Source organism: Gavialis gangeticus, unplaced genomic scaffold, assembly GCF_001723915.1.
Source record: "Gavialis gangeticus isolate Ggan-Ray unplaced genomic scaffold, GavGan_comp1, whole genome shotgun sequence".
NCBI classification, from domain to species: domain Eukaryota; kingdom Metazoa; phylum Chordata; order Crocodylia; family Gavialidae; genus Gavialis; species Gavialis gangeticus.
The window spans coordinates 11,307,593-11,333,459 of NW_017729034.1; the positions used below are offsets into that span (position 1 = coordinate 11,307,593).

The 25,867-nt window shown below is 41.7% G+C and overlaps 1 protein-coding gene across 3 annotated transcripts in view; it reads left to right on the forward strand.

The window, feature by feature from the left end:
- Positions 1-25,867, forward strand: part of STXBP5L (syntaxin binding protein 5 like) — a 448,370-nt gene that overhangs the window by 207,900 nt on the left and 214,603 nt on the right. For all 3 annotated transcript variants that reach the window (XM_019527059.1, XM_019527060.1, XM_019527061.1), the window contains exons 6-7: positions 17,759-17,822; positions 22,293-22,376. In XM_019527059.1, the coding sequence (XP_019382604.1) occupies positions 17,759-17,822; positions 22,293-22,376 (148 nt within the window). The remainder of the gene's footprint in view (positions 1-17,758; positions 17,823-22,292; positions 22,377-25,867) is intronic.

The following is a 25,867-nucleotide window of genomic DNA, read 5'->3' on the forward strand; positions in this document are numbered from 1 at the left end:
CTCACCTTCCCTGGAAATCTTCAAGAGGAGACTGGATAGGCACCTGGCTGGGGGCTTACGACCCCTGCCACCCCCAGTGCTCCTTCCTGCCCATGGCAGGGGGTCAGACTAGATGATCTGTCTAGGTCCCTTCTGACTCATTGATTCTATGATTAACACCGAAAAATGCAAGGTTCTCCACCTTGGGAGGAAAAACCTGCAGCATCCTTATAGGCTTGGCAGTGCTACACTGGTTAGCACTACAGATGAAAGGAACTTGAGGGCCACGATTGACCACAAGATGAATATGAGCCTTCAGTGTGATGTTGGGGCTAGTAAAACAAGCAAAACGCTGGCTTGCATCCATAGACGTTTCTCATGCAAATCCCAGGATGTCATTCTCCCATTGTACTCAGCCTTGGTGAGGCCGCAGCTGGAGTACTGCATCCAGTTTTGGGCTCCACAATTCAAAAAGGATGCGGAGAAGCTTGAGAGAGTCCAGAGAAGAGCCATGCGCATGATCAGAGGTCAGGAAAACAGACATTACAATGACAGGCTGAGAGCTATGGGGCTTTTTAGCCTCAAAAAGCACAGGCTCAGGGGCAATCTGACTTACCAGGACAGCAAGGGAAATCTGATGGCCACCTATAAGTTTATCAGGGGGGTTCACCAGGATCTGGGGGAATGATTGTTCACCAGAGTGCCCCAAGGGATGACAAGGTCAAACAGTTATAAACTCCTGCGAGACCATTTCAGGCTCGGCATAAGGAAGAATTTCTTCACTGTCTGAGCCCCAAGGTCTGAAATAGCCTGCCACTGGAGGTAGTTCAAGCACCTACATTGAATGCCTTCAAGAGAAATGTGGATGCTTATCTTATTGGGATCCTATGACCCCAGCTGACTTCCTGCCCCTGGGGCAGGGGGCTCGACTCTGTTCGAGGTCCCTTCTAGCCCTAATGTCTATGAAATCCATGAAAACTGTAGCCTGACCAATGCTGCATTGAGGGGAAGTATCACCTCCCTGGACCTGTTTGTCATGGACCTGCTAATCCACTATGAAGTGTGGTTAGCTTTACTGATCGCTTCGTCACTTTCACAACTCATGTTCATCTTGGTGTCAGCAATGACTCCAAGATCCCTTTCTGTGGCTGTGCTGCTAAGAAGGTCCTCCCCCAGCCTGTAAGTGTGCTGGTGATTTCCTTCTCCCTAGGTGCAGCACTTTGTACTTGTCTTTGTTGAACTGTATCCTGTTTTGTTCTGCCTGCTCTTCCAACCTGTCCAGATCTGCTTGGATTCATTCCCTACCTTCTAGTGTGTTAACTTTACCCCATAATTTGGTATCATCTGCGAATTTGGACAGGGTGCTTTCCATGCCCTCATCTAAGTTACTAATGAAGACATTGAACAGCACAGGTCCAAGGACCGAGTCTTGTGGGATTCCACTGCCCACATCTTTCCAAGTCAATACCAACCCATCCACCACCACTCTCTGGGTGTGACCCCTAAGCCAATTTGCCACCCACATGACCATGTAATCATCTACGTCACAGCCTCTCAGTTCATTTATGAGAATAGGATGAGATACCATGTTGAAGGCCTTCTTAAAATCCAAGTAAATGACATCTACCTCGACTTCTGCGTCTAAGCATTTTGTGACCTGATCATAAAAAGAAACAAGGTTAGTCAGGCAGGATCTACCTGCTGTGAATCTGTGCTGGTTGCTCTTCAGCATTGTTTTTCCCACTGGACTCCTACAAATATGATCCTTAATTTTTTCAAAAGTTTTCCCATAGATAGAGGTGAGAGTAACCAGTCCATAGTTACCCAGATCCTCCTTCCTCCCCCTCTTGAAAATAGGGAACACATTGGCCCTCTTCCAGTCCTCTGGGACCTGACATGAGCACCATGAGTGCTCAAACAGCTGTGCCGGTGGCTTTGCTATGACCCTGGCCAATTCCTTCAGCACCCTTGGATGAAGATCATTCAGGCCTGCTGACTTAAACACATCCAGTCTGCTCCAAGTGCCTCTTCACCAAATCAGCACTAACAGTTGGTGGGGGGTGTCTTTTTTGTGCCTGTCTATGATCCAATAGAGAGATTTGTCCTGATCCATGTTCAGGAATACAGAATCAAAAAACTAATTGAAGAGTTCAGCCTTGTCCCCCCTATTTGTCACTAGTTGCCCTAGTTTTGTCCTGTAGGGCTCCTATGCTACCCTGCACCTTCTTTTTACTCCTAATATACCTGAAAGACTTTTTGTTGTCTTTAATTTTTGTTGACAGCCTAAGTTCCATTTCTGTTTTGGTCTTTCTAACTGCCTCCCTGCAGGTGTGGGTCAAGTTGGTATATTCCTGCCTTGGTAGCTACCTCCTGCTTCCACAGCCTATATGCCTCTTTTTTTTTGCACCTTGGCTTTCCTGGATTTCCCTGTTTAGCCAAGAGGGTTTCTTGGCCCCTTTGCCCCCATCCTTGTGCAATGGGATTGTCTCCTTCTGCACCCATACAATCGCTCCCTTTAGGAACAACCACCATTCCTGGACTCCCATCTCACCAATGCTCCTGTTCTTCAGTGCCTTGTTAACTAATCTCCTGAGCACACTGAAGCTAACCTTTCTGAAGTCTAGCACTTCTGCTCTACTGTTCATCTTTCCCACCCTACGCCAGATGGTGAATTCAATCAAGTGATGGTCACTGCCCCCTAGGTTACCTTGTGTCAGTAGATCCCCCCCACCAGGTCATCCCCTGTAGCCAGCACCAAGTCCAGTAAGGTGTTTCTCCTCATGGGACTCTATACTTCTTGTGTTAAGTGAAGGTTCTGTATGCAGGTTAAGAATCTACATGAATGGTTGGATCTAGTTGACTGCTCCTCCCAGCAGATGTCAAGGTAATTTAGGTCACCAATGACAACCATGTCCCTTGACCATACAGCTTCTGAGAGCTGTCTGGAAACTTCCAGGTCCAGCTCATCCTCCTGATGTGGCATCCTGTAGTAGACCCCCACTACCAAGTCCCTTTCCCCCCGACCATAGGTGATGCACAGAAGGGGCACGTGCACCCCCTGAGAGTGCTGATGCTCCCCCTGACAGCGAGCACTCAGGCTGGTAGGGGGGCACAGATATTGCTTGCATCCCCCTAAAATTGGCTCCATCGGTGGTGGAAGTGCTGGCAGCAGAAGTGCCAGCACTTCCATTGCCACTGTGCTGCATGTGGAAGTGCTGGCACTTCTGCCACTACCATGCTGCTGGGAGACCCCATGCCCACCCTGGTCACCAGCTGGCCACTGGGGGACCTCCCCAGTCATGTCCTGCTGGGGCCCCCCCAGACTTGCCATGCCCCTGATCCCCTTGCATTCTGTCCCACAATACCACTTCCTTGTGAACAGGGAGAAATTCTATTTCATGAGTAGGAAATGTAGGAAAATAAAATTGTTTGGAAAACAGCCCCCAGAGTTTCTGTTACTGTAAAGCAGGAAGACTATTTACAGCATTGTCTAGGATCATGAGCTGATGCGAGATGGGAATCAATATCGCAAGAGTAGATGAGAGGTGATCAGCTGGGTAGGAATAGACCATAAATGACCTTGCAAGGCAGATTGTATATGATGCAACAGAGAAGGAGCCAGTGGATAGGTACAAAAGTAGACATGGTCTGCACAATAGAGTAGGAAGGTAGTCTGTGAAGCAGCTTTGAGTGCATATGAGCAGAACAATATCACATCTTTTAAGACCAAAAGAGATGATGCAAGCCCAGAAAGAAATCTTAGCTGTATAGGTGGGAAGAGGTGTTAAGTTATCTTAGATCAAGACTGTCCAAGTCATGGCCTGTGAGCAGGGGCGACATGTAGGGGGTTCATGGGGGGGCACGTGTACCCCCTGAGAGCGCTGGTGCACCCCCTGCCAAGCCACACTCCCTGTTTAGCTGGTGGGCAAGGGGGCAGGCGGGAGCACCAGTGCCCCACCCCTGCAAGTCTGGCTGGAGAGCGGGGCCACCAGTAAAAGTGGCTCTGCTGCTCATGGAAGTGGCTGCGGGATTGTGGATTGATGGCAGCTTTCATGGCAAGTGAGACTGGCTGAGGGGGACGCCCCCCCCCGCCAGTGGGATTGGCTCCTGGGTTACTTCCCCCCTCAGTCAGTGGGATCGGCTGCTGGGGGGTTCCCTTCCCCCACCTCACCCCAGTTGCTGACTGGTGTCGGGGGGGCACATGGCTCCCCCTGACTCGAGAGGCACCAGACACCCATGCCTGTGAGGGGTTAATTTGCAGTATCCAGGCTCCTGATCTGGCTGTCCAGCTGCTACGGTCATTGGGGTCTTTGGGTTCCCCATCCCTCCTCTGGCTTCTATTTCCTGTCCTGGAGAGCAGAGCATACACCCTGGGGTGTGGTTAATACAACCCAGTATGTCGTTGGCTTTTTTGCACCAAGAGCACCTAGTGACTTATTCATCTTATGGCAACTTGTACATGGGCTGCTATAGGGGAAGAGTAAGAACTGGATTAGAACTCATAATCTTAATTTGGTCTTTCCTGCCCAAGCCCTTCGCACACAATTTACTTTGTCCTTTGAGTGGACAAATACTGGCTGCTGCATCATGGTCAAGCAGCATTAAAGCTCTGCCTACTCACTGCACAGGAGGAGAGGTTTCAGTTCTATGTCATCTGCTTTTCTCTCTGCACTGTGATCTGAAATAAAGGGTAGCTTCCTAAAGACAGTGACAACAGGCAATAAGCCTAGACACTTTTACAAGTCAAAATGGGACCATTATCTTTGTGTAAGATTAATCTGCCTCCAGACATTAAGTTATTCTTTCCTGTGCCATACATTCCATTTTCAAACCAGTTTTTTAAATATTCTTTTGCTGAGTGGTAAATGAGTTTGTGAATCCACTGATGAGAGGAGATTTATGATGTCCAGTAAGGTGAACCTTTGTGGTTGCAGTGAAAGTGGGACTACATTTCCCTTGCTGTCCTGGTAAGTCATCACCAGTGGCACAGAAGTATCTGTTATGAACACCTTTCTTAACATTGTCATGATCAGCGACTGATAGTTCAATAACAGTGTCTAGCATAAGATTTTTTTTATCCCCTCCATTTCTTTTTTTTCTTTCTTTTTTGTTTTGTTTTGTTTTGTTACCATTTCTGTATCCAGTTGTTTTTTTGTCATTGTCAGCAATGCCCCCATCAAAAAAATTGTGTCAGTTTCCTTGTTTCTTTTTGGTATATGCCAATTCTTATCAACTTGGAAGATCTGCATTTTAAGTTCCCTTTCACTGACATTTATGGCAATTAGCTTTTCCAGCTGAACAGGTTTTCCAGGAACGATGGAGTATTCTTTCCACAATTTCTGTGCATTTTCTACCCTTTTCCTATCCCTGAATTCTCCTGTTCAGCTAGTAATTTTTTTTTTAATTCTACATTGAAATGTTCACCCTTGTGTTCTTTTTTGCTATCTTGGAGAGGGTGTCCTGTTTTCCTGATTAACTTTACTCCATCATTATATTTTTCTTCTGATTACGAAGCATAGCCAGTGTCATCAGGATACCACCACCCCTAGCAAAATGACTGCTCAAAATAATGTTTCCATTTTGGCCACACTATTAGTGAAAAGAGAGAAGAAGAATGTCTTGCATTCAAAAGCTTGTCTAATTCTATGCCAGTTACGTAGTTGGTCCAATAAAATATCACCCTAAGAAAACCTTGCCCCTTGCATAATTTGTGGACCATTACGGCAAAACATTGCTCTTTTACTACCATGAAAAATGAAAGCATTTGGGAGGTGCTATGGAAACCATCTCCACTGCCCTAAGTCCTTTACAAGTTATTTTGTTTTTACTTAGTTGTTTCTGTCCCTGCTAGGCAGCTTAATCTCTGTCCATGCTCCAGTAGAGCTGGTCTTTCAGCTTCAAAATCTCTTTATTGCATTTCTCTCCTCTCATTTTCTCACAGCTTCTCTCTGTTTGCAATAGAGGAATTAAAACCTTCTGTTTCATTGTGAAATAGTTTAATTTACCTGCTCTTTTCTCTCATGGCTGTTCCCTTGTATTCTACTTCCATGGGTGGTACTTTTGACATAATGCCATATAGGTGGTAGGCAGTAAAAAAACACATGCAGAGGAGCATGTAGTTACAGCAGAGGCCAGAGCTTTATTAAAGCTAACCCTCAAGTGACCATACTTCATTATCTCTCTCACACAGGGCATCCTAGTCCTCTATAGGAACTGGATGATCAGTAATTTTATGCCTTAAATTGGTTGCACAGCATCTTAATCTCTTCACTGTCACAGTAGCAGTGAGCACACACCTTCCTTGTCTCTTTGACAGTTCTGCAATATTATAGGTGACACAGAATAAAATACAGTTTGGTTTACAGTTAACAAGCTGGAGGGTTACAATAAGATGAAATATATTTTGGAGAAAAGATTTCTATAGGCAGTGTAATGTGCTGTGCAGGAGTTATAATTATTTTCATTGAAGCTATAATAGTGTCCCACAAGCACTGTAACTAATATCATTGACATAATATAGTTAACAAAATAATAGCCTTCAATACAGTACTTGCAGAGCAGCCCTGCTGTCTGCACATAAGAGAAATTGCAATATATTTTTAACTATAATAAAAACCAGCTGGGTGATAGTATAACTGGACTGTCCTAATATTTGCCATTATTTTAAACTGCGTTATTGCACAATGCTTTTCCCACCTGTAAGCCATTAATAGCTAATGCATGACTTTAAGTCCCCAAAGACTGCAAGAATAATTTTTACTAACATAGACTTTCCAAAAGAAGGAAATTGCAGTGTTACCTTTTTCTTCAGTTCAGCTCATTTTTGATTTATGGCAGGAGTGACAGCAACTGCTGTAGTTAAAGCTGTACAACCCATAGAATTTTAAGTCCCTGTTCATGAACGCTCATTTCTGAAACGATCGCCTGTCAAGCTGAAATTTTCTCTGCCTGGTTTGTGCTTGAAGGTTTTTTTGTTTTGTTTTGTTTTTATAATCTGAGTGAGAAATGTACAGCTTTTGAATGAAATACCAACCAACTCTTAATTCACTATATTCGTTGTGCTTATTTCTTAATTGGCTTTTGTGTTGAAACAGCTGGAATATGAAGTTGAAATTTGACAGGAAAATTGCATTGGTTGGAGGTCAGTGCCTCTGTACTTTTTTGTGTACTTTTACAATGTGGTTTGCCTTGTCTGAACCGTGAACATCGTACTCTGCATTAACGCCTGCCCCACTTCTTGGATGGTTGTACAAAGCCTGCTCAGAACAGCAATCCCTCCACCCTAAAAAATATGAAGAGCTCCTGTTCTCGAGGATGGAGCAGGTTGTTAGAAGAGGATGTGGCCATGGATAGCTGGGGTGGTAAGATTACCTAAATAAGGAGCATATGACTGGAAAAGGCAGGATGGATTTGATTTAAATCAAATTGATTTAAAGCACAATTTAAAACACTGGTCATGAAGCCTCAATTTACTCTTAATTTTCTACAAAAAGTGCATTCTTGTTGTTTGCTATAATGTTAATACATATTATTCACAACTGAGTGATAGACGTAGGTTTCATTTATGAAAGGTATACCCTATTCATTTTAAAACAGTGATTTATTTTGATTTTTTTTTACAGATTAATTTTGCAGCTACATCAGAAAACTGAAATATGATTTGGTTATTTTACGAAAGCTAATTGAAGCTGAGCGTTCAGCTCCCAGTGACTTCACAGCTATCTCCAATTCACTAGATTAATCATGGGTATTTGGGGGATATTTTTGCCATGCTGCATTAAGAGGAGAACAACTGTCACCAAAAACAACAGACATTTAAATTGTTTTATTTAACTAAAACAACAGGTTTACATATTTTGGATATTTTTCTTCAACAACAAATGTATACTTATTGTAACAAAGCAAGTATATGTATTTTGGAAGTTTTAACTATTTTAGGTATGTGAAATGCGTTTTAAACAAAAAATAAATAGATTATTTCAGCCAGGTCAACATGAAAAACTCAAAATACTGAGTTATGCAGCAAACTCAGTCTTTACCTTCCTCCTCCTATTTTTTCATAGACTGGGAAAAAAAGAGAAGTTTTCCTGCTTTTGCAGTTCCCAAGTGATTTCTCAATTTAGAATGAATTGGTCCAAAGGAAGAAAATATTATTTCTGTACCTGCAGAAGAAGCTACTGCCATTTAAAAGCTGGATTATCACTTCAATAGTATCTGATGGATCCAGGTGCTTAAGTGATTTCCATCAGTTCACTGGTGTGACTTTCTTTAAAACCTCATCAGCAAACATATATTTCTTGAATAGTTCAACCTTAGCCCTGGAATTTATTATAGCTGGTATTATGGTGGGATGACTGCTGGATGCCCATGTGATAACCAACTCCTCTCCTTCAGCAGTTAAGGATTGACTTTGGTACCAAGTATTGAGACTATTGGCAAGAAAATGAGCTGGAGATAGTGCTTGATCCATTTGTTTGTTAATGCTTGTAATTTAACTTTATCATTGTGTATTTCTTTTTTCAAGGTCTCACTCAGTTCCTTCCAAATTTCAGCAGCATCAGCAATAAAACAGCTATTTCCCTGCGCTTTGTTCAAGGCTACAGAAATAGGCTTCAGGATAGTCAGTATATGTTCTACTTTTCTCTTCAGCCCAATGTTGAGAATTGTTGACTATGACAGTTTCATCTATGTTGCATAATTTTGTTCACAAATTGTCATCAGATTAGGCCAGTTCTCAATGTATCACTCAAAACAGTTCACTACTGAGTTCCATTGCGTGTCTTATGAAAGAGTTAGTTTGGTTCCTTCTGCTTTCTTGAGAGCAGCTGCTGCAAAGTGGTTGTTACAGAAGTATTTTGCAATTTCAGCAACATTAGGCTTTATTTCTGGACCACTGAAGTCTTTGGCTAAGAGGTGCAACAAATGAATGCTTCAGCCATATAGTGTTAGCTTGTGGAGGTTATTCACTTTCTTCTGGATTTCGTTTCACCTTTGATAAATTTGCAGCATTGTCTGTGACAAAGCTGCATACTAGATATTTGATTTCTTTTTCACAGTTTGTTATAGCTTTTACTGCTACTTCTCATAAGTATTCTGCTGTGTGTGCATTTCCTGATGCTTCAATTGTTTCTGTAAGGTAGACAGTCCCTTCTTCTGTTGTCACACAAGCACATATTACTGGATCATTGTGGTCATTGCTTCACTCATCAAGACTCAGGTTAACAATCTTCCTCTCTAGACTTTTTGCACACTGTTGAATTTCTTTCTCATACACTTTATCCAGCAATTTGCCTGCTATATCTGCTCTGTTGGGTGGACTGTATCCTGGTTGTAATGACTAAACCATATAAACGAAGTGGGTGTTCTCAACCATATGGGAAGGACAGTTTGTTGCATAAACAACCCAAACATTTTTTCAATTACCTCTTCCTGTAATCTGCTGGTTCTTATTACAAACTTATCTATGGTTGTTTCTGGATGATGGAGATTTTTTTTTTCTTTTTGCTACAAATGATATGCTATGTGACATACATTTGACTAGAACACTGGTATCATTAGCGGATAACTCTGAAACTGTAGACAGTGATGATGATATTGAAGATGGATAGTCAGTATCCTGTATGTTGAGGATGGATCCTTCTGAACAAAAGAAGTCAAGGCAGTCATTACGGTACTGATCATTTAGTATTACTAATTGCACTCAGTACTACTTTAGAAGTGAAACTGTAAAAGGAAGATCTGCTTATTTCAGCCATTATTTTACATCACAAGTGCATTAAAAATATGATAGTTCCATAAAGTAACAACTATATTTTTGCTCAGATATTTTATGAGAATTCAAGTAGTCTGGAAGTCCACTCAAAATATATGGACAGGGAAGACAGGCAGTCCTTAAGAAAGAAGCATGAAATAAGAAAATGGACTAACCTAGAGATCCTGCATAGTTTCATAGTTTCTAGGGTCGGAAGGGAACTGAACAGATCATCAAGTCTGACCCCCTGCCCTGGGCGGGAATGAGTGCTGGGATCATACTACTATCCAACCTCCTCTTGAAGACCCCCAAAATAGAGGAGAGCACCACTTCTCTTGGGAACCCATTCCAAAGCCTGGCAGCCCTAACTGTAAAATAATGCCTCCTGATATCAAGCCTGAACCTTCTCTCAATCAAGTTGTGGTCATTTTTCCTTGTTATCCCAGGTGGTGCCTGGGCGAGCAGAGCCTCACTTATTTTCCGCTGGTCCCTCCCCTAGTGAGTGTTTATAGATGGCCACCAGATCCCCTCTCAGTCTTCTCTTGTGGCGGCTGAATAGATTCAGGCCCTTTAGTCTATCTTCATAGGGCTTGGCCTGCTGCTCCCTGACCATGCAAGTGGCCTTCTTCTGGACCCTCTCAAGGTTAGCCACATCCCTCTTGAAGTGCAGCATCCAGTACTCTAACTGCAGCCTGACCAGCACCACCTAGAGGGGAAGAATCACCTCCCTGGACCTGCTTGTGATACATCAGTACATGCACAACAAAGTGCAGTTAGCCTTACTGACTGCTTCCTCACATTGGGCTTATGTCCATCCTGGAATCAACAATGACTCCAAGATCCCTTTCAGCCACTGTGTTGTTGAGAGAGGTGTTCCCCAGCCTATAAGCATGTTGCAGGTTCCTTCTCCTTAGATCCAACACTTGGCACTTGTCTGCGTTGAATTCCATGTTCAGACATGTTCCATTCATCATCTTCAAAGCAGCTTCCTTCTGAGAAGGTGCACTTGTCATGATGTTGTTTCATTCAGGCAACCAGGCCTCACATTTCTTTGTTGCACTGTTTGCATTTTGCATGCATGCCTGTCTTGCCCAAAAGCAGAGGAACTTTATTAAAATAATCCCAAACAGGGTCTCTTTTACAGTCTGGAAAACCTGTTGCCATGATAGGTTTTCCCTTCTACCATACCAGTCCCTCACTAGATCTCAAATCGGTGGAGAGGCTATGCTCAGAAATGTATCCCACAAGACTCCTAGAATATTTTGCTTAAAATGTTTCTCTTTTGTTTTTACTGCCCCTCCCTCCATGCATTTATCTCCAGACTCCTCCTCCTTCCCCAGATCTACTCCACTCCCAACAATCCTTTATTCATTTAACTTTTTGAAACATTGTACTTTTAGAGGGGTAAGGGCTTGATTCTGTGTACACAAACTTGCAGAGAGACAATAGGGCTGATAGATGGGTAATCAGGTGTGTTCTCTCTCGTTTCCATTTTACTGCTGTTGTTTACAAGGATATCATCTCTGGAGACACAAATCCACAGTTTGAGAACTGAAACTAAGCATCACAAAGATGTTTAATGGTATCTTCTAGACTGACCAGAGTCCCATTGGGTAGAAGGTTTTCTTTAATCTTTACTAATCTATAGAGGAGACTCTGGAAACTCCATAAGATTGGGCCCTTAATATAGTCCATGGCCTGTTGTGACCTATTTATAACTTTTCTAAAAAGGTTACACAAATATATTGTCTCAAATAGTGTATAATTAGAAGTTATAGTTCCTATTCCATGATGATATCCTTGAGCTAACATATCTTAAATTAAAACTATCTTCATATAGGTTTTTTTAAAGGATCTTTAAAAAAGAATCAATATGATTAAATAAAAAAAAAGATTTAAATAAAAAAATTAATTTTTATTTATTTTTTAATTGTTGGTTTTTATCTATCCTGAGAAGCGGCTATTGGGTCTTGTCCTTTGCAGTTGTTAACCAAATGAATCCTTAAAATCAGCACTTCAAACTCACCCCAACTGTAAAGTGCAATATTCAAAACACCAAGAACACCCAGTACCATGCCGCAAATAAAGAAGATGAGGCCACTGCCAAAACCTGCCCACTGCAATAACAAACAACTAGTTGGTTCATAGAAAGAATTCAGCATCTAATGAATTAAGCCATTGTTTATGATTAAGTTAGTTTATAAGGTGCAAATCTACCCTCCCTTATATTTCTATCTATGCATAAAAAGAATGCAGGGTCCCTACTGAGAGCAGTGCCTTGGTCTGATATATACCTTCATGTCTCCCAAAGGAAAAAAATATGTAGACAGAAATGAAAGTACAATTTCTGAAAGCCTTAAAGAGCGAAGAGCAAATAAGAGCTATTTTTTTTAGTTCAATCAGGAATTAGCAATTAAAGGTAGATGAGGCTTCTGAAACTGTACAGAAGAGAAAATAATTGTATGAAATGGAGGGTTTTTTAGACTGAGGAGAGGCTGGAAAGGTATTTGATTGTCAGTCTTCAAGGGCTAACGAGAGACGGGGCACTGTGTTGAATGTGTTGAAATAATGGCTGTAATATGTTGAAATAATGGCTTCAAGAAGTGTGGAAATGGGGGGAAAAATTTCGTTCACTGAAATCAGAGAGAAATAAATGGTGCTACTCTAACTGAATGATCCTCTGATTTCGTTGCAAGTAGTGAAAGCAGGGCCATCTTATTATTGAGTGCTGACTGGAGTTTACTAATTTAAAAAAACTGACAGTTAATTATTGGAAAAAGCAGGTCTCTTTAATTCTAGAATGAAAATTGATAGATAGACTTGGGGTGTATGTGCCCTTTGATATTTAAATCAGTCTCGAGCCCTGGAGTCCTTTTAACTCCTTGTAGCCTTTGCCTGTCCAAATATGCATCATGGCAAAAACTACCCACAGCTATCTACAGCTGGCAGAAAATTGTTTCCAATTATGTAAGATTCAGACCTAGTCATACAATTCATATGGTCTCCAAACTTGCTTATTATGGTCTCCCAGGCTCATTATACCTGGGAACAAATTCTTTTGTGTATACACACTTAAGATTTTAATACAAATGTACAATTTAACACTGATTAAGTGAGCCTGGTTGTCAATAGATCTAGTTTAAGAGATAATACACATTCTTTTTGCCTGACAGAGCAATTAAGATAACTATTATCTCCCAAAGTTTATATGCCATCCCACTGAAGATGGAAGATAATTTTTTCTCTAATAGCTTAAAATTGTATGCTGGCTGCTGCCAGAATTTATTAAGATACCATAATTTTGGTAGCCAATATTAGCTTCTGGAAACCAGTAATTTTGGGATCCCTGGATAATATGAAATGTATTATCTGAGTGTAACAGGGCACTGGCCCTGGGCTGTGTTACGGTCTGCTCATGGCTGCTGGACCAGAGCTCTCCCAGATGCTTACCGGGAGTGAGAAGCATTGCGGTGAGCATGGGCAAGCCCTGGTGACACATTCCCTCGGGGCCAGGAAAAGAGGAAGAGGCCAGCTGGGGCAAGGCCTGCCCCCAGGTAGTGAGAGCAAGTTTTTATTGGCCCTGAGTGTTTTACTGGAAGTCAAAGGGAGAAGTCCAGCAGATTGGAAGAACCCCAGTGAGGGGAAAACGCAAGAGCAGCACGACCCTATCCACTTCAGTTTACCAAACAATTTTAAGTCCCTGAGATCTTTCAGAGGTGCTCTCTGACGCACAATTTTCTGTCATAGGATTAGTTTCCAGAGGTGATGGGAGCAGATACCCTTTCAGGGGTTGAAGGGCCTAGGGATCATTTGACTGTCCACCCACAAGTATGAGGTATGAGTAACTCCAATGAATTCAAGAGAGTTACTCTTGGAGATTTCCTCTTGGAAATCTTCAAGAGGAGACTGGATAGGCACCTGGCTGGGGTCTTATGACCCCTCCCACCCTCAGTGCTCATTCCTGCCCATGGCAGGGGGTCGGACTCGATGATCTGTCTAGGTCCCTTCCGACTCATTGATTCTATGACCCATGCAGGCTGTGTAGAGATGTGGCACAGAAGCCAGAGCTGGAACCAAACCCCTGGAACCAGGCTCTGCTGGAGCTCCAGAACACAAGGGACTGGCAAGCTGAAGAGAGAGACTAGGGATCCCTGACCAGGGAATTGGAGTCAGTCTGTGGACATGGGTACTAAAGAAAAAGTCCATCTTGCCCACCAGGTCAGGAAAAGAAAGCCAGCTGGGGGTGCTGGAGTTCCAAGGCTGAGAGTGGGGCCTAGCCAGGAGAGCTGGATTCCAATGACTGATGAGCTGTGGAATGGGACAGGGTGTAGGAGATGGAGGAGCCCTGTGAAGAGTATAATTGAACTAGAGCAACATCATTGATTAGTGATAACACCCTACTTCCCTCCTTTCTTATTACTATAACACCAAGGCATAGCAGGTGAGAGAAGAGACCAACAGTGATCATGCAAGAAGGTGAAACATCATCAAGGGACAACCCACTAACACTGAGTTAATTTATGTTTGTGTTATAATGAAGTAAAAGATGACTGTTTGTTTTTTATAGTAAGGAAAGGGGAAAGGGTGAAATAGGATATAATGTACCAAGTTAAAACCATTTATAACATTATTTTTCTCTAACTTGCACAAATTATGTAACTCTCTTGAATTCATTGGAGTTACTTATACCTCACACTTGTGGGTGGACAGTCAAATGATCCCTAGGCCCTTCAACCCCTGAAAAGATATCTGCTCCCATCACCTCTGGAAACCAACCCTATGAAGGAAAATTATGTGTCAGAGAGCACCTCTGAAAGATCTCAGGGACTTAAAATTGTTTGGTAAACTGAAGTGGATAGGGCATTCTCCAAAGTCCAACTTTCTCACTTCATAACAAAACTAGCTGTATAGGGATGGTGAAATGGCCCTACTGGAGCCAGAGCAAGCAGCTATCAAGCTGTTAAGACACCAGTGTTTAAAGCGAAAGATCTGTAGCGTGATATTAAGATGGTAAGAACAGGTACTGAAGCAGAGTCTGTGGATGTAAGGGTGAAAGTGGGTCTTGCAGAAAAATGACTTTGAAAGTCTCTTAATAAGCTACATACTTGCCATTCTAAGATAATAAATTGGAAGTAAATAGAAGAGGATTGGCAAATAAAATTAATTATAATTATAGAGAGTATGAAAGGAGTACTTGTATTAAGTAAGAAAGAAAAGTGAATCTAGAAAAATTTTATCCCATCAAGCTGGTATACAGATTGTTAAAGGAATCATTGTATTTGGAATTGCTGTTAGCTGAAATAATAGCCTATTTTATAAAAGATCCCTTTTTATTATCTGGAGCTCACGATAGAGCTAGGGACAAGATAATAGAAAAGATATTACTAAAGAAAAAATTGCACTAGGTGCTAAAAAGCAAAAGAAATTCTATTACAAGCCTCCAAGGACTTCATAAGTATCATTATAAGGTAGAAAGGCAGAGGAGTTAGGAAAATGTATGATAAGATATTGATGGCAGTTTCAATTTAAAGTTCTTTTGAATAATCAGAAACAGGACTATTCCAGAGACTCTATCCAAAGTTAAAAGATGTTTAAAAAAATCTCAGGTAGACAAAAACAAAGTGTCTCTGGGCCTCCTGAAAACTCAGACAATACAAGAGAGAAAAGTTGTTTGCAAATGGCTATACCCAATAGGTGAGATAATTTTAAAAAATAAATAAATAAAAGCACGGAGTCAGCACAAACAGAGAGGGAAAGTTTGGGAGCAAGGTATAAATATAGAAATTGTCCAGAAACAGTTGCAAATATTAACTCAAGGAAGAATTAATTCTATTTGTAGAACTGTTAAGGAAAATTACTCGGATTAATTGTGAACCATGTGTATACAACCACGTGTACATGAATTGTGAAGAGACAGCAGGTGTTTCTTTCACACAAAACAGCTTGTCTCAAAGACAGTTATTGAAACACTATTAAGGACTAGTTAACTGAGCCAATACGTTCAACATTTACCCAGGGATCCCAAAATTATTTTTAAGGGTTTCCAATAGCTATTATTGGCTACCAAAATCAGGATATCTTAATAAATTCTGGCAGAAGCCAGCATACTAAGCTAGTGAAGGAAAAATTTGCTCCAAGCTTCACCTGCATGGTGTATATGATTTGGGAGATAACAGTTATGGATAAATCTCTCAAGAAATGAAAACCAAATAAGGAAGACAGAAAACAAATATTTAGAAATTTATGTTCTATTTATTCTGTAATAACATCAGCTAGCTATGGAAAAGAGAATCATTCATTAAGACAACTTTGCAAATGCATCTGAAGATATAGCCAGTAAGAAACATCATGTGAAAAGAAAACTGGTATTGCAAAACAGTGCATCTCTTTTATAAGGAAAAAAAAAAAAAAAAGCACACTTGCTTGACAAATGAAGTATACTTTACCTAAACTTAGATGTAATAGTGTATGTGTGTGTGGGGTGTACATGTACATACACACAGAGAGAATTAGTGTGTGTGTACATACGTACATATACACACACACACTCGCACACTGAGGTAGTACAGGAATAGCTAATGTTACAATATATTTCCATCACTATATATGGAGAATGCGTTCATTAATAGGCAGTAATAGTTTAAAAAAGAAACATGTTTGTTGCATATATTTATGGCATACTGAATTTAAATGCATAGACCTAGGGACTGAACAGAGGCTGTGTCCTAACCTGGCATATAAAATTACGAGAACTTAATATAAGCAATGCTCATTAAGTATGAAGTAACCCATCTCCCCCACTGTGCTGTGATATTTAGCAGCCCCAGAACTGACTAAGTCCGATCATTTTCAAAGTTTCTAATATCAGCACTGAAGCAGATTAACCCCTGTAATTTTTCAAGGTTCCTAATAGCCAGTTTCACAGCTGCAGTTAGAAGCCTTGAAAATTTACTAGCTAAGTTTTACTATCTCTTCTCATTTGTAATAGCTATCCTGAAACTAACTACCTCCCATCAATTTCAAGGCTTCTAATAGCAGCCTTTAGGCAGGAGTCCTCCCTTCACTGTTTCTGGTGCCAGTTAGGGTACACTTTAATAGAGTACAATTATATTACAAAGTAGGTAGTGAGGCTGAAAAGTTATGCCTTTAAGAGGTTTATGCATTTAACTGATATGCAGATAACTAATACTTGTTATTGGGACTTTTGTGTTTTGTTTTGCAGTTAAATACTTACCTAATGTGCATGTACTCATTTAATGTGCATATGAATGGAGTACACTGTATCTAAATTTGTATTTTGCATCATACTTATTAAATATTAGTAATGATTGTTCAGAAACATTACTGGAATTTATCACAAAATATCATAGAATTCTGAGAATGAAGTGGCAAAATTTTTGTAGAGAAAAAAAGAATTGGTATTTCAAGTCTTGAACTGGACCTTAAAAAAAATGTCCTTCTCTATCTATAACAAGGTGTCTTCATTTCTCACCGCTTCTTAATCCCACCACTGGGCTACCTTTATTGGCTGGGTGCTGTTGTTTTTGAATCTCATAGTCTTTGATGAAGGTTTCCATGTTTATCTGTACAGAAGCAAGCCTCCACCAGTGAATGAAATAGAATATTTCTGACAGAATATCTTGAAAAGCAGGCTGTCTTGCATATAAGGGAGAGAGAAAATGATGGGGAAAAATGGAAAGGAAAAACACCCAGAAATTAGCCAGAGAAATTATTGCTATTCCAGGAACAGGGTTTGGATTAAAGAAAGGGAAACAAGGAGTTGCCATCAAAGCGAACTTCCCAAATTGGTCTGAATAAGAAAAGGACAGGGAAAATGAGAGGCGAAACACAGGCTTCAGAAGGTTTGAATCATGTTCACATATGTACCCTCTTCTTTGGGGCTTTTAGAATTACTTTCAATCTGTTTCAGGTTCCCTTGTCTTAATTCTAACACAGAGAGAGTTTAATGCAAATACCAACTTTTTCTGCAAAGAGTTTACATAGTTTTAAATTGCTTTTATTTTGCAGATCCACAAAGACTCACCCTGGCCCAGTTGTACACCTAAGTGATAGCCCAAGAGATGAGGGGAAAGTGAGTACAATAATTAATGTCAAATATTGTAATGTTTTACAGCTCTCTCTGACCTCAATCCTTTTCATTCACTCGCTGTTTAATTATATGCCTTCATTATACGACTTCAAGGTCACTCTAAAAAAAAATCCTGCAGTAGAAAATTTTTGGAAAGTATTTTTCTTTATACTGCTATATTGAGAACAATACTGTGTTATAAACAATGTAATACATTGAAGTCTTAATACAGGCAAAATTTCCAGTGACTTAGTGGTAGTTAGGCTTGAGTCAAGACTAATAACAATTATATAAAGGCTTCAGAACTTGGCTAAGCATGCATTACAAATGAATAGTTATGGAGTATACCTCTTTTCTTCTACCAAAGACTGACGAGAACATTCCATACTTGAAGCTTGCTGTTGTTCATAAACGGAGACAAAGACATTGAGACCTGTCAAATATGAAGCAGGACAAACCTTAAATCCAGCCTCTGACCATGGTTCCTCCAAGCAGACAGCTTCAGAGTTCATGCTGCTGTGGGCCTTACCCTCTTCTGAAGCCATTTTTGTCCCAGCCCTGATACTGCTGTCCCATACCTCCATCTGTCAGAAATCTTTGGAATTCAATATGTGCCTACCAGGTTGACTCTTTCTTTTTTGCTCTGCTAATTTTTGTACTCTGAGTAGAGGAATGTTCTCCAGAAACAAAAGCTAAAAACAAAGTTTCTCCAGTCTGGCCCACTCCATCCTTGCTCCTCATTTAGCCAGATGATACTGAGGATTCAAGACACTAAAAAAAACCAAAGCATTTTGTGGTAACCTTCCTCTCTTGCCTCTGATGTTTACTCTTATGAGGAGTATGAATTATCCAAATCAGAGTTCATTAAATGTTGTAATACACTCAGAAGAAGGTTTGTTTTTAAAGTAAAAGTTGAGGCTGCTACTTTACATCAATGTAGCTTTTGTTGACTTTCAGGTTGAACCAACTAGGACAAGGAGAAATTACTTCTCTGGTGATCTCTAGGAATTACTGTCTTTCATTAAGTCATCAAGAAAAATTACCAACTGCAACAAGTGGATATTTCCCATCAATAAGGAGAGACTTAATGCAGATGCCATTAGATGGTATTAAAACCAAGATTTTAAATAATGGGTGACTAAACTTGGGAACCTGCCAGTAAGCATTGCTTTTAAATGTAGTGAACACCTGGTAGTTCTGTTTGAGAGATCTTCTATCCTTGCAGCTGCTTGATGCCACTGGAACAACAGAAAACAGGTGGCATGACTCCAAGATAGAGTAAATATGGAGATCTGGTTTGTGAGCTACCCTAATAATGGTAAAAGAGAAACCTCAAGGTGACATCAGCAAAAGTAGTTCAGGGATAAGTGCTAATCTAAGGTCAGTCAGTTGAGCCGTTCCTCTAGACAAGGACGTTCTCACCAGGACTTCTCCCCACCTGAAATCCCAATAAACAGTTTGCATGATTACCAGCACAATAGTCTTCATCATCTGTTGGGACATTCAGTGGTACTGGATTATTATTATTGTTGTCATTATTATTAATAATAATAATAATACCACCAATTGGTACACTCCATGGACTTCCATAGCAAGAGGTATGATATGACTAGGAATATCAAGCAAGCAGATGTCATAGAAATTCCCTTCTGTATGTACTCTCTTATGGGATTGGAAACTTCAGAATAGGAATTTGAGATACATTAAACTTTCAAATCATTAAACAAGAATACTGGGGAACACCCTGGCATCAATGTTAGCATTTTTTTTTTATTTTTTCCTTTTTTGCTGTCTTAACCTTTAGATTTAAATACTTTTCTTCTGCGTCTCTGTTCTTCCTAAGGGCAAGGGGGCAAGCAGGCAGGGGCTCTAGGCACTGGCTTAGGGGGGTGCAAAAAAAAAGTAGTCAGCTACCCCTCTGCTCAAGTTTTGGTAACCAGTAGAGAGAGCAACTACAGTAAGATAAGGCTTTCTTCTCAGTCACTCCCTATCTTGATCTGCTTTCCCAGAGTACCATATGGCAGGCTGATACCAGTGCTATCCAATTAGCAGCTTGCTTTCTGAACAGAATGTCTTCTCACATTTACTGTGGTGCAGAGTCCCATATGGATTTCATTAGAGTAAGAATGATTAATATTCTGGAACTCCTCCAGGGTGGCTTGATTTTTGGCCTTGCACTTGAGACCAATACCTGAAACTTAAAGAATTATGTTTGTAAAATGCAAACCAGGCACTGTGTTATTCAATCCACCTTCGCATAATGAGAGTTTACACAGCACTATGAACACTCATACCTGGCTTGGCTGAGAGAGTTTCCATATGTAATTCTTAGTATAGTAACAGGTTCCAGACACTCATTGTAAAATAGTTGATTCACTAAACAAAATATTCTTTTATTTTTTTAACCCAGTAAAGCTGTATTTTTATCAAATATTCTAATGTATCCATAACTAAGTAAAAGTTAAATGTTATGGCTGCTTACTTTGGTCATAGCTGTTCACTCCAAAAAGTTTTCTCTTGGTGCCAAGCAAACTGGAGGGCTTGAGTGAACTGCTTCCAGGATCAAAAGCTATGTACTGCTATTATATTTTTTCACCAGATGCTCACAGTTATGGAGAGCTGCCAGACAATTTATCCTATAGAAAGTAGAAGTTAAGTCATAATTTTTATTTCATACTACAACCTGAAATGTCAGCCTTATCAAATATTTTATATTGAAAGATATTTTGAAAGGAGCTTGGGATGGCTGATGGAAAATTCACACACAATTTTGGTTTAATGCATAACTTTCTTTGCTTGTTAAAATACAATTATCAATCCAAGTCCTACAGGAATGATATCCTGCATTACCACAGTTATATCATAATTCAGAAAAAATTGTTCCTTTGTCTCCCCATTTGACAAAAATGAAAGCAGTGTTTTGCTTTCCCATATTTACTTGAATGTAAGACAATCCTCCAATAAATAGATTCTATATTTGGAAAAACTATACTTTTGTTGTAATTTTCCAGTTACTGTTACAGCAGAAAAAGCAGTGTGTGTGTGTGGGGGGGGGGTCAGGTTGCCCCCTTGCCCTCTGCCTTGCCCATTTCTTTTTCCAGCAACCTTGCTCTCCCAGTCATCTGCACCCCCCGCCCCCAGCTGCCCCCAGCCTCTGCTCCTCCCCCATCTCTGCCTCTTCCCCACAAGACCCCAGTTTCAGTGACTTCTCCCCCTGCTCTCCCGTCTCTGCCCTGTGCCCCCTACAGTTTCTGCCTCTTCTGCTTCCCGCCTCCAGCCATTGCTGTCAGGCGCCATTGGGCTGCTCTGTCCAGGAGCACAGCACATAGAAACTCAGCCCTTGCCTGGCAGTGCAGCAGGGTTGGGGCTGCTCACCTGATTAGCCAGGTGAGGGAAGGAGTTTCTATGTGCTCTGTGCCTGGGAGAGATGCCAGCCCGAGCTGGAGCTGAGCTGTGCCAACAGTAAGGGAGAGGGTGGATGGGGTGCAGAAGCTACAGAGGGCAAGCAGGGACAGAAGGCTGAGGATCTTCTGCTTCCTCTGGCTAGTGAGTCCAAAGGGTTTTACATACTTTGCCCAGATACAGACCTCAGCTCACCACATGTTGAGCACATGGCCAGAAGGACAGGGGCCATCTTGCCCACATAAAAACACAGTATACAACTACCAAAAGCACACACTTTACTGTATGCAACCCTGAGAGTATGTAGGTTACGCTAGCATTTCTTGAACAGGGCCAGAAAGAACTTACCTGTGGCCATGCTAGCTCTCTGTCCAATGACACTTGAATTTTTCACTGCCATGAGGAATCTGAGTATGCAATTGTGTGAGGTGCTGAACACATCCTGTAAAACCCCCCTCCTCACCTAACAGGCTGTTTCCTACATAAGGAAAAGTGGGGGAAATGGTGTCCATACGCTATACGTCTAATAGAGAATTTTCAAAACAAAGATTTTTTTTCCACAGAATGGAGCTCTGCCCCTGCTGATTTCACTGCATACAAAATTGCGTATTGGTAAATGTACAGGAGCACTATATCTGCCCTTGTGATCTGACAAACTTGTGAAGCTCATCAACATCTAAGCGAGCTTCCCAAGGTTCCTCAGAGCTCTAAAGAGAACCATACAAAGGTTATCATATCCCAGTAAGCAAATCTGGTATTCCTAGTTTGGTGTCTATTGACTATGAAGATAGGATTGCAGTGTTGATAATTTTGTCCTTGTTCTTCATCTATCTGCCAGATAAGCTTAAATTGAACTGTTTCTTACTGTGTATGTTCAAGATTTTTCTCTTACCAAAAAGAGGTATTTTCTGTTTGGGGAAAAATTGTTACTGGAAAGCTGAAATTATTCTCCCTTCATTATTTGTGCATGAAAGAGGAGTAGAAACTATTTTTAATACCAAACGAGAATTTCTTTAATAGTTTTAAATGTTTGAACTTGAGATGGTAATCGTGTTTGCTTTCTTCCACCAGTTGTTAATAGGCTATGAAAATGGGACTGTAGTGCTCTGGGACTTGCGATCGAAAAGAGCAGATTTAAGAGTTTACTATGATGAGGTAAGACTTTTTCATTCATTCAGAAAAAGAGAGTCTTAAAAGGTGTGTCAGTTGTCTTAAGAAGCAGGTGATATGTTTTAAAAGCATTGATAGTTCTGCAGCTATTAATAGACCATATTACTGTGTGATGCAGTGCCTATAGGTGGATCTTTAGCACTAAGAATCAGATCTTGAGACCTCTGAGCCTAATGCATAAGCCTCTGCAACACTTACCTCTGTTGCTTTAGGCTGCTTACAGATGTGGACCGTCTCCACCCCCCCCCCGTTCTTTAAGCTTGGTGCACCCCCACGCCAAGCACAGTGCATGCCCAGAAGAGGTAGTACATTAGATGGACCTGGCATGCCCAACATCTGTATAGATCAGATGCTTCAGTGGGGCTTTATGGCTCTTTTATCTAATAGTTGATTGAATCAGCAATTAGATTAAAGCACCAAAAAGCCCTGCTGAAGTGCCCAATCTATACAGATGCTGCAGAGCCCTAATGCACTGCTTCTTCTGGTAAAGTGCTGGTTTTTGGGGGAGGGTTTCATATCTGTCAATGCTGCTAGACCAGGGGTTTTCAACCTTTTTGGATCACTGTACTCCCAGCAACCAGGGAGGGGGGAGGCGTGCGGTCAGTTGCAAAGCGACTGGGGGGCAGGTGGCGCACAGCTGAATGTGGAGCAGTGGCAACTGCTGTGTGCGAGCTTCCCCTGCCCCCTGCATCTGCCCAGGTGGTTGGCACCTGCATGGGATGGTGTGTGGTGGTGCTTCATCCCCGCCCACCCACACGTAACCCCTAGGGCCTTCTCGCATACCACCAGTTGACAATCCCTGTGCTAGACTATAACAGCCACATTAGATAGACCTGTGTGGGCTGGTCACCATCAAGGATGGACACTGGGTGGCACTTTTCTTTCCTGGTCATCTAAGTGGCATTTTTTTGGACATCCACAGGGCATTTGGGGCACCTACATGTCCAGGGGAATGGTATTCCTGGACTTAAAAGGACATCTACATAGTTAAGCAGACTGGTAACAACAAAATGTGAATGAAAGTGGCTAGGGTGCTCCCCTAGGCAGCCAGCAGACCTGGGCTCTGGGCCATTTAACCCAGAGAAGGTTTGAACCTAGATATGCTCTGACTTCCTTACACTGGCAACGCATAAGAGATGCATGCGGGTGCACGTGCACCCCCTGAGATTGGCCACTGCTGACACTGCTGGCAGCATCTGTGGGTGGTCACCAATTGCCACTTGCCTATTCTCCCTCTCCCCCACCACTGACAACACTGCGGCTGCCTGTGGATGGTCCCCGCTTGGCCAGCCCTTGCTGCCAACATCACCATGGCCACCTGCGGATGGTCCCCACTCGCCACTGCCGTCTGCAGGCGGTCACCATGCCCCACCAGCCTGAGGAGGCACAAGGCATTCATGCTTCTTTACATGGTGTGCTAAACACCAGAGGTATTTTCTTTGAAGCTGGCTATGGGAAAGAGATCTGTGGAGCCAGGAGGAAAAAAAAAAAGTAGTGGATTGTGGTTCAGTGGGGTGATCTGCTGGCCTGAAAGAAAGAGGGCCCTGAATTCAAAATTGACCCCTTGCTCCTAGTGAAGCAAGCTTCCCCATTCTGTACTGCCCCTCCATCTGTTTTTTTATCTGATTTTGTTAGTGGCTGCTACCGCGTATGGTCATTCTGCATGATCTTGAAGTAGCACATAGTCATCCATGTATACAGAGCAATGTATCCAGAAATGGAATTCCTACACACACATAAGTGCCAAAAATACCCTATAAACACCCGGGAAAAAATACCACTGGAGTGGCACAGATTACTCATGTGCCAGTTTATTGCTCCTGGGTGCCACGTCTTCATGTGTGCCTGAAACTGCAGTATGTTAAGCTGGGTTGGAGCATCCCCAGCTGGAAGGAGGTCCAGGAGGTCAGTCTGCCAGCTCAGGGCTGCTCCAATCCAGCTCAACATGCTGTATAACTGGCTGGGGCACAAGGTTGCTCCAGTGCAGGGCTGGCAGTCAGTCCCCACACTGAAGTGCTTTTGTGCCCCAGTCAGCCCCATCAAGGGTTGGGCTCCGAGCAAATTGAAGTGGCTTTCAAACTGTGGCTCCCGAAGCTGTTTCTGATGGTTTGCACAGTGGAATATGTCAAATATAGAAATAAGAACTTTGTTACAAAATGAGACTAGTAGGTTAGTTTAGTATTCTGTTTCTGGGAATGACCAAAATAAAATACTTCCAAAGACAACAAAATCTATACATGCTGCATCTTTGAAGAGTCATTTATACCTTTTGAATTTTCCAAGTTTCTGCTTGAGGGCATCTTTAAGCTTTCATTTTTTAAGCAAATGTTTACAGCGTAATTGTCTTCATTCTGAAGTGGTATGCCATCTTCTTGTATTATAATAGTCAATTGTATGAAGGTTCTAAGTCTTATTCTATCATTTTCTGTCCAATATTTCACCCCTTGACCTGCACTCCTTTCTTTACCCATCTCCCCTCCCAAATGCATCCTTTCATTGTTATTCCATTTTCACTCCCTTGCCTCCTACAGCTGTCATCTCATTATTCAAGTAGCATACTTGTCAATTTTTATGCACATGGTTTTTTCTCCATTCCCCATTTCATCTTTCCAGTATGCATTTGGCTTTCCCTTATCTCATCTTTTCAATGTGTTCTCAACTTGTATAAAGCTCCACAGCTGAAAATGTCATTCTTTCCTGTTGAATTAATCATGCATCAGTTTCTTGTCTGCTGTTTTAATGAGTTCTTTATAATGATGTTGCCTACATATTGATAATTATTGGAAATTTTGCTTGATTTTTAGAATGGAAGTCTGACAAATGGGAAGTTGATTTTTTTTGTATCACTAAAATGTTGAACATAAGGCAAAATGGCAAAGATGTGAACATAAAAAGCAGGGCACCATGTATAATGGGACTATACAGACAATGAATCATGATTTCCTTTCTTTTTATTTTGAGAAACGGCAGAATTTACTGAAGAAAGATGTATGAAAGCATACATTAGGCCTGTGTGAAACGGCTAGTATTCATTTCGGATTTGGATTTGGATTTGGCCTATTTGGGGGTCAGTGATTCAATTTGCTGATTCGAACCACTGTCCCGAATCAGTTCGGCTGAATCTAATTGAGAGATTCAGCCGCCCCTGAATCAGCCAAATCTCTGAATCAGCCATATCCCCTGCCCACTCTCCCAGCCCCATTGATGGCTGCCCTGCCCGGTCCCAGCTCCCAGGTCTTTGAAAAAAAATCTCAGCACTCACGGGCTGCAGCCAGGTGTGGGGGCAATCCCCACTGTCCCCCACTGCCCAACACTGCATGGGGGCTCGGTCACAAGCCCCCATCCCCCAACCATCTCACAGCCCCAGCTCTTTAAATAAAGGGGGGAAAAAGCCCCAACTCACCAGCTCTTGCCAGGCAGGGAGGGCAATCCCTGCTGCCCCACGCTGCATTGGGGGCTCTGTCATGACCTCCCAG